The 15,824-nt window shown below is 41.7% G+C and overlaps 1 protein-coding gene across 1 annotated transcript; it reads right to left on the bottom strand.

Annotated features, from left to right (window-relative positions):
• Positions 1 to 372: 372 nt before the first annotated feature.
• Positions 373 to 15,589, bottom strand: RIC3 (RIC3 acetylcholine receptor chaperone; the record flags this gene model as incomplete). Its single annotated transcript, XM_084263095.1, has 6 exons — positions 373 to 863; positions 1,994 to 2,139; positions 6,762 to 6,855; positions 8,744 to 8,822; positions 10,106 to 10,329; positions 15,442 to 15,589. The coding sequence occupies 6 exons, from the start codon at positions 15,587 to 15,589 to the stop codon at positions 373 to 375; spliced, it is 1,182 nt and encodes a 393-aa protein (XP_084119221.1).
• Positions 15,590 to 15,824: the final 235 nt, after the last annotated feature.

A 15,824-nucleotide genomic window follows, 5' to 3' on the forward strand; every position in this document is an offset into this window, starting at 1 on the left:
GGATTTTGTTCATTTTCATAACTGGTAGCACATAAACATGGTTTTGAGAAAGTCAGAAGAGACTTTTGGCTAACTCTGGGATGACAGAGAGCAAACCCAAGGATGTTTTCTTTAGACTCAGAAAGAATCACAAATGGAATAATGCACGCCAAGATACTGGTCTCCAGAAAGCAAGGACAAAGTGCTGCTGGCAACATCATGGTAAGTCATGACAGGACTGCATGAAAGAGGGCTTTGGGCTTCCAGTCCAGGTAGATGACCTGACTCTTACCATGGGAATGAAATTGATACAAGGAGATGAACACAGAGAAGTCTTCATCAGGAACAATGACAGTTTATGACCTCTTCCTTCACCATCCACTCCTGTCCGTGTTACTCAAGTCCTTTTGTGTTGCGCTTTCTCAGTGTGCCTGTTCCATCCAAATCACTGGCTTTTTGCTCTCTCAGTGCTGCATTTTCATTTTCTGACTCCACAGACTGGTCCTCTGGGGTTGGCTCTTCTGCTTCGCTGCAGCTGTCAGAGTGGAATCCAGAGTTCTCTGCTATGACAGCAGGATCATCATCCTGGTAACAACAGCAGCACTCCTCAATGCTTTGGCTGCGATGAAGGTCCTTCTCCTCTTTACTGGTACCACTTACCTCGTCCTTTTTCTCCATTAAATCATGACCTCCCCTTCTCATGGTGAGATCAGGTAGCAGGATTTCATTGCACAGATGCTCTTCATCTTCCATGCCCTCCATTCTTTCTGCCAGCTCTTCTGCAGAGGGCTGGCTCAGGTCAGGGTAATCTACAAGGATTGTGTCTTGTTTGCGCTTGAAGCAATCAGAACTATCATAGACAGGAAAAGTCTCTTCTGGATAACCTTAGGAATAAAGTGATAGGCAGCTTGAAGTGTTACCAGCATTTAACAGTGGTACTGACTTCAGTGACGGATGCACAAGTTTGTTAGGACAGCTGTTTATAGCACTGCCAACAGATGACCAGTGTGTCATCTATTTAATGCCATGTATGTCACAGTATGAAATCCATGGCAAGAATGTGCAAAACATGACATCTTGGGAAATGATGAGAAAACCCCACCTATTTTTAGGGAGCCAGAATATGAACCCTGACTTTCAAGAGTGAGCTTTTGTGATCTTTGCTGAAAGCCATGGGAGCTAACAGGTGAAAACTGCATGTACTTGGTCTTCAACTAGATCAATTTTTGTTTGCTTGTTTCTGTCTACAGATTGAGTGTTCCATGTTTGGAAGACTTATTCTATAAGCAGTGTTATTTATAAAGGGTGAAAAAACAGGTATGTCAATGACTCTGTGCATTTCAGTTTAGAAAACGCATCACGAACTTGACTTAAGAAAAGGCCACTGTTTATGCTTTGTGTTTTGGATCATTTTTGAAAGCATCTTAAAGAGCAAGGAATTAAGTCTGCATTTAAAATTACGATAGTGAGCAGCTCAACAAGGATATCTTGAAAACACATTTATGTAACAAGTAAACACCAAGGAGTAGAAAGAAATTATAATTAGAATTTTTAAAAGCCAGACTTCCTGGAGTCAGCTTTTACAACATTGGAGCAAACAAAGAAAAACTAATCAAAGTAAAAACTGTAAGTTATCCAAAACATATTGATTCTGATTTCCAAGGGGGTCTATGATTTTGCATGAAATCTAGCCTGGCAAGGAAAGGGAAAGATATAAACCCACAGCAGCCAAGACCCAGCAGCAGATGGAGCATCTGTGAATATTCATATGCCACTTTTGGCAGCAGATACTGTAGTGTTTACACTAAAGAAAATGCCGGATGCCTCAAAATCTATTTTCTTTCTATTATGGCTGGAAAAACAAACCACCTTTTGCAAAGTTTTGAACACCGACTTCTGAAAAAACAAGGATAAAGTTAACAAAACATTTTGAAAGGAGCTGCGACTATAAGTAATCCTTTATTCAATTTTTCTTGTAAGGGAGAATTTTCTGGTAAGAAAGGCTCTTGCTTACCTTCCCAATCCTCCATGTAAGGAGCTTCTTCAGCTTCCTTCTCAGGAGAGATGCCATCTATGAATTTTCCTTCTTTCATAACTCTAGTAATTTCTCGGAGTTGCTGAAGCAGCCTTTTTTCCTGGTCTGTTGTAACATTTTGAGTCCTGATATAGAAAATATTAGACACCAGAATTCAGTCCACTATTATTACAGATTATTGTCAGAGTTTGAATCCAATAATTTGGTCTGTCCCAGCAGTACAGTCTGAAGAAATCTGGCTGCAGTATCATCACTATTCAACAGCCACACGTGTGCTTCAGCTCAGTATAAAAGTTTCGCCCTAGAGCGTGACAAGTTAAAACAGGTAAGGAAAGGCAGGTACAGCCAACGTGAGAGCAGTATGAGAGTGACAGAAAAGCAAGAGTTATGGTACAACAGACACTACTGAAATTCTGGCCTTTAAAAGAGCGTTAGGTGAGAAGGAAAGGGCCATGTCTTCTTCAAAGCATTATAAGAAAAAGTAATTCAAAACCTCTGTTGTTACATTTAAAACAACATGTAGGGCTGATTAAAATGCCTCAGACATCAGTCTCAGATGTCTAATAACCCCGAATGATGACCATTAAAGGTATTAAATTTGCAAGGTCTCATTAAAAGTCAGTCAGTTGGACACATCACATTATTATGCAGTCAACAACTGCTTCTCTCCTGCCTGGCAGGGGGCAGGAGAGAAGCAGGAAGTAAGATGTAAAAATGAAAAGGTGTTACATTTAACTTGGCCTTTAGAATCAGAGAAAGAGTGGGAGAGGACTGAGATTTTTATCAGATTAAGTGAAAACTCTAATATTGACCAGTTCTACACTGCTGATTCTAGTAATTACTACTGCTCAGGTAAAACAATTACTGAGTGTTGTAACAAAAATGCTTCCAACAGATAAGGTCATGTAGTCATTATATGTTATTTTTCTCTGGAAGAAAAATAGTCTCCTAAAAATCTTCTGGACAAGAAAGAAATATTTGGAGGGTGGTAATCTGAGCTCCACAAACTCACCTAGTAAAGTCAGAATAAGAAAGACACTGGTTGTACTTAGAGGTGAAAATGTTCTAGCTGTTGTGGTTGTTTCATCTTGAGTTTCAAGCTGCTCTTGAGCAGGCTCTTGATCTCTGTCTAAGTGCCAGTTCAAGCCGCTCTGGGGCCCGAGGCCCTGCTCTGGCTCACTGTTGCATCTCCTGTGATTTAGACCAGTTCTATTGCCTCTGGTTACTCAGGGAGGGTGGCCCTTGCTATGCTCCGAATGCTGAACTACAGGCAGTATGTGACGTCAGACAGACAACCTCTGGTGATCTCCAGGCCATCAGACCGACAGATAATCTCCAAGATTAGACAGCTGCTCAGGGAATCTTAGGTGTGAGATGGGAAGGGGGAGCTGGAAATAGATTATTTTTAATTTAGGTGATTAGCATCTATCTAAACCTTTTTCCAGGTACCTGAGTATTCATACTGACGATATCCATCTTCAGTTTTTCCTCTTACTGACTGTTGTGAATAGAGCAGTTCTTTAACAGGTACTGTGTGCTACTCTACAAATACAGGTCTGATGGTGACACAGCAGTTACTCCACTAAAGGCAGCAGAGTCATACAGGTTTAAGGCTGAAAAGATTAGGTACGTTTTTGCAATTGACAGCCTGGTAAACAGGACTTTAAAACCATGTAATAGAGCTGCATTATTTCTACATCTTACCTAATTACCAGAAATTGAGATTTTTTTTTCAGAAGAGAGTATTGTACGATACTCCAATGGAGAAAAAAATATTTACAAGTATTCTTCAGTTTAAAGTGGTTTCAAAATACTGAGCATTACAGGCAGTAGTGAAAAGAATATGGGTGAGACAGTTGCAAAAATGGGTCTGGAAATCTTTTGTACCTATTATATCACTGTCCCAACACTGAAACACTCTGCCAAAAGCCTAGGAAAAGGCAATATGCATGCTTTTAATGCAGAGTTCCCTATGTAACCATCAATCAAGTCTTTACACCAGAATCATCAAATTCCCAGCAAGACTCCTCATCTCTGCTGAGAGATACTAGACTACAAAGGTCTATGTTCAGAAACTGGAGATACTGAGGTCCCCTTAGTGATAAGATATGATGATAAATTACAAAACTCTAATTTATAACCTGCTGAAAAAAAGTGGAGGAACAGTGCTGGATTTTCTCAGAGCTGCGAATCATTATATCCTTAGGTGCTACACACTACCCATTTAAGTGTGTACATTAGGTAACAATTATCTTTGTAGACCTCTCAGTTTAGGCTTAGTTACCTTGCTGAGAAGCCAGACAGGTAGTTCCTTCTTCCTCTTGCTTTCTTTACCTTGTTTCTAAGACATGCTAGGCCTTATTAAAAGTACCTTTACCTGTACTTTTTGAGAAGTTTTGCATTTCTGGAAAGGAGTTTCTGTATTTAAGGCTGTAGCAATTCCAACTGGTCTGCTGGTTTTATGCCTCACAAAAAAAAAAAGCGTATCAAAGTTCCTGACAGCCTACCACAGGGCTGGACAGTACTAGCTATCCCATCTGAGAAAAACAGATAATAGTATTGAGAGGTCTTCCAGCCTCACCTCATTCAAATGCTATTGAAAGAAAAGGAAATGAGAAGGACAAGTCACAGCAAGAAAGCAACACATACACTTGCTACAAAAGAAAGCATAATAAAATCACAGCACAGCATACAGTGTTCCTTTGAAGTGGGATTTCTTTTTATGGTACAGCATTAATGGAGAATAAACTCTTATTCCAAACTCATCCAGATTTCAAAAGCAATGTTTTCTTGAGGAAAATATACAAAATTATTATGTCTTTGTATTATAAGAATCCTCAGCAGGAGCAAGCCAGGAATCCGGAAGCAGTTTAGCCAGAAGAACAGCTTCTGAAGTGAGAGGTCACAGTGTCACAAGCTCAGATCTCACCACTGTTACAAACACTGTGTGTCACAGTGACACAATGAGTGTTGTGACAATGCAAAATACGTCCTTTGGTTTGGTTGGTAATGCTTCACTGGGGAGCCCTTTTGCCATTCCTTGTATAATGGGCCATGGTCTCACTTGGGGTCTTTCAGCATTAACTTAAATTGGACACCAGCTATGTCTTTCTCTGACTTTTCTGCTGTAAGGACTTCTGTTTTACTGTGCATTCATAAATGGAGCTCAAGTAATTTTTGCTCTCTTTGTCTTTCCTTTTTATTTAAATTTATCAACATTCAGACTGAACAACCCTAGCACTATATTCTTTGCTCTAATTACACTTCCTAGCCACATGCTTTACTTTAAGACATTCATCCAGTATTACTGAACTTAATGAGTGTCACAGCGTAGATTAAGGAAGCTTTCAAGGCTGAATGTATTTTAAAAACCAGCTATTTGCTCCACCTAGAGGTGCTTTCCCCCTCCTCTTTAAAGAGGCTACATAGAAAATTCTTTATAAGGTTCTGATTCTGATTTCCCCTGAGGCCTTTAGATCCATCTATATAAATAGTTTGGTTGAACAAAGAAGGGAAGTTCTACTACATAAAGGCTCTGAGCCAATAACACAAAGAGGATAAAATAGTGGCTCAGACCCTAAACCCATTTTCTCAGTAAAAAATGGCCTGTCCTGAGTGTCAGCACAATACCTAAGCAGCTCGTAAGCCCGTTTCTGCCAGCCTGCAGGGACGCGTGGAGCAGTGCATTAGCTCTCCAGGACAGAGATGAGTAATAGCCAAAATAGCATCCTTCTGTGTCACTGACAGACCCAGGGGAGCTGAGGGGTTCTTCTCCTGCCAGAACGTGGCCTACGGCACGTCTGGCACCTCGCCTTGCCGAGTCAAGCCCGGCTGCCATAAAGGGCACTGTGCAAAGTGGACAGAACTAGATGCTCAAAGAGAATTGGGGTTGGAAGTGGAAATGAGCGTGATGTGCACGTTTGGCACTGAACTGCTCCTACAGAACGGGTTAAAAGAGGCATTGGCTGTTCCAGACAACGTTAACAGGCGTTACAACCGGAGCAGCTATCTTTTTCGCTTGCACACAGTACGTTAATATTCATGGTATTTAAATTTTCAAACACTGCAGCTCTGTATTGTCCCATTGATGTGTTGTTCCACTCCTTATGAAAAACATAGACTTGTCTCCAGTATTTCTTTATGATGTAGAATTGTGATCTCAGATTTATAGCAAACATTAATAAACATAATAAATTTTAAGATCCTGATTTTACAACCCTTTTTCTTTTGTATTTAAAGACAAATGCATGGATTTACTGGTTGCAGGATGGAACTAAGTTATGGAATCAGATTATTATATAATTCTGCCCTTAAAGAAATATTTTATGGATATTCTAACAGACATTTACATAGATTATAACAGCTCTTCTACCTAGGAAAATAACCTGTAACACTAGAAAATAACATAAAACAAATGGGTCTCTTAGGAATCATTCAGAATATTACTTTGGTCATGTAAGACAGGTTGGTTTATATACTTTAAATGTAAATCTTTTCTTTTCTGTTTATACATACCTGTCATTATCTTCCATATCACGTATTATACTAAGGGGGAAGGTAGGGATAGTTGCTATTCTGTTTAAGAAAAATGAAGTTGGAAAAATTATTTATCTTAAATATAGGAGCTGAAAAAAGTGTGATATGTAAAATCAAATTTCTACAGTTTGAAGTAGTAATAAGAATGCTATTTTAATACAGCAAATGCAGGAAAGTTTAATATCTAATCAGATCAGAATTTGAAACATACCTCTCACAGTTAGGGCCTACTCTGTTCATTAATTTTTCCATGGCTTCTTCTGTCTCTCTCAATTTTTCCTGGAGTTGGGTGAGCTCATAGTCAGCTGTAAAACAAACAAAATCCCAAGATCTGTCAGTAGAAGCTTTGAAAACACAATCCTTCTCCCTTTATCACAGGTAACATATCCTGTACCAAACCAAAGTGGCTGTGAAGAAACTAAAATATGCAGCTTAAAGAGTTCTGCATACTTTTCCTGGTATGAGAAGGTAAATGCCCTGGAGATAAAGCTAGGGAAGAGAAAATATTGTCCATGCAACAGCATGGACATCAACAAAAATGCTTGACTTTCTTGTTTAGTTTTTGTAGCTCACACTCAAAAATCCTATAGCAGAGACCTTATTGTTCCCCACTGCAGAACAAAATTAAACCAGGCTGAGCTATTTAAACAAGTGATAGTACAAGAGGAAATGGCTTCAAGGAGGTTTAGCTTGGATAGTAGGGAAAAAGTCTTCACCAAAAGAATTGTCAAGCCCTGGAACAGGCTGCCCTGGGAAGTGACAGAATCACCATCTCTGGAGCAATTTAAAAGAGGTGAAGATGTGGTGCTTGCAGACATGGTTCAGTGGTAGACTTGGCAGTGTTAGGTTAATGGTTGGAACTGATGATCTTAAAGATCTTTTCCAACCTAAACGATTCTCTGATTCTAAATATTCAGGTGTGACAGACACATCTGTTTAAGTAGAACAAAGGCTCATTGGAACTCCCAACATAGAAGGAATGGAGAAAGCTATCCACAGACACCCTGGTTTTGGAAAAACACCTATTCTGCAGGGAACATCATTATTTAACGTATCACTGAGTTCATTATTTTGCATGTCAGAGACTTTAAAAGTTGGGAAAAGGAAATTGGCAAACTAAAAGGAAGTTACTCCCTCCAAGTCACCTCAAGTTCTGAGTACGGCGACTTGCCTCCTGCTCTGCTGCAGCTCGCTATGAAGGCTTTAGGAATACAAAGAAAGAGCTCTAGAAAAAGGCAGAATAATGTTCATCACCAGTTCTTTGGGGCATAATGACGGTAAATATTTAACTTACTGCAAAGTTAGTTTCTCTTACCAGGCATTAGAGAAAAAATTACAATTACAGTTGCTAATAAATTGCACAAAATTGCCAGGCACAATGCAGTACAAGTGCACTGAAAATACAATCTATAGCACTGAGTACATTAGCTATTCCTAATATACACATTAATGTCAAGATAATTACAGCTATGTTAAGAGAATTACCTTACTGCTAGCACTTTCTATAAAGCCCTAAGTACTTTTCTTTCCTATTACAATTTTGCCAGCTAAACATTTAAATACTGTTATGGTAGCTACTCATCCAACCTTTGATACTAAACTTATTCATTTATCTAATAAATGTTTTTAAGTAGCTGAATCTACCCCACTGATGTTTAGGTAAAATCACAATAACAATTCAGAATACTGTTTCCTTTCTTTATGTGCTCATCAAAACTCTGTTAATTTCAAAAAAGGAAAGGAAAAAGCAGGGAAGTGCCTGGTGATGGCTAGAAATTAATGAATTTTAAAAAATGAAGCTAGCTTCTAATAATTTCTTTTTATACTATTATTAGACTATTACAGATTATAGAATAATTATATACTGCCATCCTATTATCCATTTTTAATCATTAGATACATAGCTTTTCAGCAAATCCATAGTTAATTCAGTGAACCCTGTGAAAAGCCATTGCTTCCAGGGGAGCCTGGGATCAGGCTACCATTGCAGAGTCTCATTAGCCGAAGGAGATCAGACAGTAATGGTGCAGTAATTCACTTTAAGTCTTGCTCATTCCAACACAGAAGCTTCTGGTTTGTTTTTTACTGGGGTAACAGCAGCTTTACAGTGTGCACAGAACCTCAAGAACCCGTTCGGACCGTGGCTCTATGGAGTCAACAGCTACCCAGGTATAACTCAGAAGTCATACTCACTGATTTTCCTCTTCATGTTTCCAGGTGCAGCAGTAGGGCATTTCCGCTCTCCAGCAGTAGTTTTCCCCTTGGAAGCCAGCTTATGAGTGAAAAAAGATGAGCCTTTTATCAGTTACAGCAATAGTAATATGTAACTCCCAAAGGCAAGAGGAAAAAGAAAAAAAGGCAGAAAAATAAAATTATGCCAGAAAGTAACCACAGAAAAGCATGCCCAGCAGCAAAACAGACAACCATGAAGGATGCCTGGGAGATCTTGTCCGATGAAAATTCCTAAAAGACACTTGGAAAAAAAATGTATTTTTAAGCACAGTGAAAGCAGAACTCATCAAACAAACCTTTTTTGTTTTAGAATATTTGTCTGTTACACCCTAATCCTGTAATTCCTCTGCCTGTAACAGGGAAAAAAAACCCAACCCAGTACATTGGGCAAGTATTGTGAAATGAAGACCAAGCTCTGAAAGAATTATAAATGACCCTACTTGTTCCTCTTGCAACATTTTCTGCCCCTATTACTCACCAATTCTGCACCTGCAGCAAAGATACTCTATACAGGAGCTGCAGGCTATCCATTTCTGTCAACTTTCCCATGTTTGAGCAGTTCACCCAATTCTTGTTCTTACCTCTTTCTGTCCAGAGCAGGCTCAACTGTTTGGACACTACTCAGCCTGGAGTCAGACCCCAAAGGAAAAAATATTTCCACAAGCCCCACTTCTCCTTACTCCCATACAGCTGACTGCCACCACCTATATGCAAGTCATGTCTGTGCAACAAAACGCCATGAAAAGTTCAAATCACATTATGAAACACCTGAGGTGAATTTGGGTTGTGCTTTTTTACAGTAGCTTTCAATCAGTTCCTCAGCTAGGATAGTTCCAGCGTGGGCAATATGACCTTAAAAACTCCTATTCTCCAACAACAGGGTGCTTTTGTTCCAGAAGGTATGCAATAATTGCACTCCCTCTCTTCCACTTTAAATGCATAACACACACAGTATGTATAATGTGTACTCACACAGAATAGAAAAGAACGCTGTGTGTATATCCAAAATAATCTAACATTGTTCTGGACATACACATTTTCCAGGGGGAAAAAACCCCAAACCCAGCAAAAAAAAAAACTTGAAAAAAATTCTAAGAGGTCAGAGCCCAATCCAGATGCCAGCAAACCATCCTTGTGGCATTCTTAGCCAGTCTTTGCAATAGGACAACCCATGGGGCCACACCAATCTTTCCACCACCTGCCAAAGGTGCAGCATAAGCATTCTTTTTTTGAGCAGGGCTGAAATGCAACCACATAAAGAAATGGGAGGTTTGGGTTTTTTAGTTGTTATTTCCCTGACTTTTCAGTTTATGATGGTCTTACCTTAAATAAAATGTACAAGATATATAGGAAGATGCCAAATCCATATATAGGGATAATCTGCCCCACGAGACCTCTCCCAGTTCCACCAGTGCTTCCACCACCTCCTCCACCTGCCTTGGCTTTGGCAACTGCTTCAGTAAGGTGAGACCTTGGAAAATGAGGGGCAGCTCGGCTGTCGGGAGTGGCTTGGTAATGCATCCTTGGTGGAAAGCGACCAAGCTTACCTGCAAAAAATACACAAAGTTATTCTTCTATTACTTTTTACCCTCTTGCATGCAGCCTAGCACTGCAGCAGTTGTGGCTCATCTTCCTCTACTTTAATTGCACCACCACCGATGAAAAAAGTAACTATAAGTAGTAACTCCATTAAACCCAATCCTCGGCCAGTTACTATATGCAGTGCTGAGAGTTAGGAAAGAACAATTACTCTCTTGATTTTAAGAAGAGAAAGCCTGCAGGGCAATACATACAGAGTTCAACAGCCATGTACTTGTCCAAAGACGCCATGAATCAGCATCCCTAACAGGATGAAAACCCAAACTCTTCCTTATGGTTCTCTGCTCAAAAAAACCCAACAACATACTGGTTTGTTTTTTTTTTTCTGTGAGCCTGATCTTTTAGTACTACACAAAGGCATGTTAATGCATAAACCACCACCCATCTAGGATCCTGAAACACAACTGCAGGGTTTGCTCAGCACAGATTTTCCGCTATTAATGTTCAGAGCATCCAGGTGTCTTCTCCAAGAAAGCTCTCGTGTTCTACCTAGTGGGGGTTAGGACTTGCTAGAGCCTAACATAACTAAAGTTATTTAGACCTAAGTTACTGTACAATTCAGCAATGCTCAGTCTAGATACTAAGTCTTTCTGCAACATCTGACCAGCTGTAAAATGTTGGGATACATACGCACACATGTAATAGAAAGCCAGTTTGACATACAGGAAGTACACATGGGCTGTGGCTATGGTAAGTCTGCACTCCATTCATCAGGAGATTTGTGGTTCATGGCTTCAGTTATAAAATGTGCATGTTCCTTGGGAAGTGTAGGAGGAGGGTTAGAGATGGGAAATGGATGTCTGGGAAGCATGTGTGACTTGTCCGAGCTGACAGTAACACCAAGGACGCTGTTCTCATCATTCAAATCTCAACCAAGCCGCTCCTCAGGAGGACAGCACCCACAGTTCTGCCCATGCTCTGCAGCAGGCACTCTGCCTTTTTTCCTTCAGTTCCATCCCAAAACCATAGTTACATTACTTTGTTTTGGAAATGCTAAGATTAAGTGTGGTTTTTCTAAGTAAGACATTTACTATGCCTTACTGTGCATGCAAAACCAACCAACCAAAAAACCTCAGACCAAGAACAAACCAGCTTTAATTGAAAAAACATGTGACAGTGGGATACAGAACTATCCTCCTGCCTCAGCCACGCAAATTCCAGTCCTCAAACCTACCAGTGCTCAAACTGCACTCTGACACCCCGCCCACACACACACATTTAGGGATGCTGAGGTGCCATTTACATTTTCCTAGTAAAATGTTCGTTGTGGTGACTGGAAAAGGAAACCACTGCTTTTTCAGGCAGTCACAGGGATCAGAAATTAAATAAGCTTCTGTGAAAGCCTGAACTCAGGAGCGTTGTACATTTTTGTTGGACTTGATATTTAAAGAAGACGTGTGCTCTAAGCAAAGCTTTTCCTAGGTAGGATATGCAAGACCTCCCTGTCTGGTAGGTGTCAGCAAAGAGGCATTTCTGCCAGAGCCTTCCTGTCAGGACACTTGAATCAACCTTTAGCCCCTCTCCCTGTCCAATGAGATGAACTGGCCAAAGGGTTTTAAAGCTGCAAATGGGAACACGATCTCACAAACTCCATGATAAATTTGATCTCTAGACCGAAAGTGCCCTCCTAAGTTTTCTCTCATAGCTCCCATGTTTAGTATAATAGCTTAGAATAATCTCAACACAAAGTCTTTTCTTGACATTTAATCTAAATACTCTTTCAAGCCCCTCTATCTTTCTGCTGCTATTATTTAGCATCTCTTAATTTCCCCCACTGATCTACCCAGAGAGAGCCCAAGTAATTAATCCTTTTTATAACACTACAAATTCATATTTGGCTCACTGTTGAGGCCACTGTCTATTTCAGTGTTGTACACTGTCACAAGACCCGTAGTTTAGATTTTTTACATGTGCAGTCATTTGTATTTTTCCCTTCTAAATCTTTTTATAAATATTTCTGATTATGACAGACAGTGTAACATGGAGATGAACCAGACAAGCAGTATGCATTCATCTAGTTCTTGCTCTTTTCCTGACATTTACAAAATAGCTTTGGCTGTATTCCCAACAACACAACTTTAGAAACCCACCCAAAAAAGGTCAGAAGGAATGACAATTTTGAAATCCATACTTTAAACCGCTGCACGGGTGGTTTTAATGCTTGAGCATTTTTAATGCTTGAGCATTTTTTATGAATATTGCAGGTGGAGGTTAAAGAGGAACACACAAGAAGTACCCAGAATGGAAACATCTTTATCTTCTTCAATAAGGGCACCTGCAGGCACCTGATGTGAGCATTGCACCAATCCAAGCTGGGCAGACGTGCTACGTGTCACGTTATTTTTCTTGTAAAGCTGATGGCACTTTATTGTTCCTAAGAATGCAGACAGACTATAAACCTATTGCCACGGAGCTGTAAGGCTTTTCTCAAACTACCAGCGTAGAGAGTAGTTTTATAAAACACATATAGCATGTATTTATGAACATTAGACTTAGAAGTATCTTTTAAACTGCTACTAGCTAATTATTTCCCCTTTTCCATAAGATTTTAAAAAATCTAACATCTGTCCATAAAGTAATGTGATACATTCACAGTGAGCTCTTTAAATAAAGTTCTTTCTTATACATGGAACTATTACTGCAAAAAACAACCACCTTCCTGTCTGAAAGTTATTCACTTCCATAGGTCTATTCTTTTTTCCTAAGAGGCCTCTGAAAACAGCTTTATTAGAGAAAGTGCCATTCCCATGCTTAGTCTCTTTCAATAAAAAGCCTTCTGATAACATTGACTTTTAACAAATGGCAGTAAACTTTAAGGATCTTTTATTCTGAGGCATTTTGCCCCCAAGACTACAATAAGCCCTTTATTAACTCCAAGAATGATACAATTACTTCAAGTCCCTGAAACTTCTGTCAGGTAACTGCAGTTAGTTCACTGAAAAGGTAGGACGACTAATGACAGCGAACTGTTCAATCAAGATTTATTCTCTCAGTAAAAAAATAACTTCAGATCAAATAAAGTTTGGTCTACAGAGCAGGAGTAATGAAACTCTTGCTATCAAATTGCAAATATGGGCTATAAATTCTCATCTGAAATGGGCCAGCTGAGATGCAGTATTATATCAGCAGCTGAAGGCAGGTGCTGGGGCGCAACAGAGGAGCATGCTGAGCACGTGCTCTGCACACACTAACTCGTGCTGAACTCTGATCTCCTGCAGGGTGATGGAAAGAGCACCTACGCTACCTGCTGATGATGGAAAGAGTATTTGTTATCTATTTTAAGCTTTCAACTGTGGCTGTGATTAAGCAGCTTGATAGCAGTGCTGTGCTAAAACAGCTAATAATAAAACGTATCAGACAGATGTCACTGAAAATTATTTGGTGGCAAGTTTTTGAGGGGTTTTTCTAAGCTCATTTTCTGTCAGATCAATTCAATCCAGTCCATCCTGCAGCCAAAGAAAGCAGCACCAGAGCATTAGCTGACAACTGCTTAAGACTGCTCTACTGTGGGAAAATGCCACCTGGTATTAGTGTGGGATGGAAGTTGGGAGCTGTGCTGGGGTAGAAGTTAATGGAGAGACAGGCACCACCTCCCATAGGGTCTGCTCCCATCCCTGCTTCAGGCAGGTGACTCAACAGTCCTCACCAGGAGCCTGTGCATTCTGCTGGGTTTTTGCAGAGCCCAGCACAGTGCCCTCACAGTCTGCTTTGATGTTGCTAACAAGAAAAAAGTCAGTTAGCATTTTGGTTTTTTAAGTGCTACAGGTTATGGAAAGAAACTAGAAACCTGCAGATCTACAGTGCTGATGAACTCAAGTCCTTAAACACCAGAATACACCATGGAAAGGTAGCTGTAAGATAGAAGTCATGTATTCAAGTTCAGTGTAATAACTGCTTCATCAGTAGCTTCAGCCTGAATGTCCTTGGTCCATTTCATTGAACTGCACGGTCACATTAGAACCAGGCTGTTGAAAGGAAGCAGAACATACAGTGGGACAGCATCAGGCACAACCTGCAAGTTCTCTGTATTTCCACCAGCCTGAGCTCTGGGTTGTGGGCAGCCCTGGGCAAAACCCTCTTCTCCTCCAAGACCTGGGGCTATGATACCAGCGACTTTTGTGAAGTGCCTTGGGGAGAAAATACATACCATAAAAGGCAATGGGCATAAAAAGAATGGGAGATGCTCAAATGAACCCACGCCTCTAGAACTTAAGAGGTGACATGCAGGATGGGAGGGCAGGCAAGGAGGACATACATAACTCAAGGGATTGCATAGACAGGAGCTGAGTCTAAGTGACTCATCACGTGGCACGTTTATTATGAGAATCTGTTGCATGAAAGCAAAGTTTAAAATACTGGAGTAGAAAACTAAACAATGAAAATTATTCAAATGAACTTTTATTTTATATGCAGCAACAAAAGCATTCTGTACACAAAATAACAAAACGATGCTGTCAAATAAGTGATGTATCATAATGAAAAAAAAAAAAAAAGTGGTGTATCTCCTTTCAGCAGCTTTAGCGCTCCACTTACATAAAACAAAATGAAATTTCTAAGATTTTAAACCATCTTTTTTGAGAGTAAAACAACAAGGTGAACGAACCACAGCAAAGATGCGCTTTTGACACTCCACACGCCATTAAGGAGAGCGCATGAGAGACTGATACGGTTAACGCTTATGGGAAGGATTAACTACGCTACGTTTTCATACCAGGCGGCAGACCACCTTCCAGACGCGCCGTGCAACCAAGAACCGCTCACAGAGCCCGGCCGCCGGCGGCAGCATCCCCGGGAGCAGAGCTCACAGGCCGGACCGGGCCGGGCCCGACGCGCAGGGCGGCCCCGCCGTACAACGTCCAGCGAGCCGGCGGCCACAGCCCGCCCCGCCCCGGGCTCCTCGCTGAGCCACTGCCCGCGGGTTTACTCTCGACCACCGAGCAGTAGCCGAAAAACGGACCTCAGCGTCCAGGGGCGGGGAGGAAGGGGGGGACTGGCGGCGAGGACCGACCCGCCCTCGCCTCAGCGGAGCGGCCGCCGGCGGGGCCGCGGCGGCCTCTTACCCTCGGGCGGCGCGGGCGCTGCGAGCGGCGCAGCCCCGGGCTCCTGCCTCCCGCCGCCCCGAGACAAGAAGGTCCGTGGCAGGAGGAGGGAGACGCAGAGCACCAGGCAGGAGACCATCGCCACCCTACAGCACGTCGAGTACGCCATGGCGGCCACCGCTGTGCCGTCAGGGACCGCTACTGCACCGCTCGCCTGCGCGCAGGCGCGAGCGGCTCGGGCATGCGCCGGCGCAGCCTGAGGGAGGCGCGGGGCGGGGCCGGCCCCGTCCCCGGAGGGCTGGTGGGGCGGGGCGGGGCGGTACAGGCAGGACGGCCCGTGCGGAAAACCTCCTCTGGGGGCGGGGGTCGCCGGGGCAGCCCGGTCCTCGGCAGGGGGGGCATTG

This window comes from Gallinula chloropus (genome assembly GCF_964237585.1).
Source record: "Gallinula chloropus genome assembly, chromosome: 4".
NCBI lineage: Eukaryota > Metazoa > Chordata > Aves > Gruiformes > Rallidae > Gallinula > Gallinula chloropus.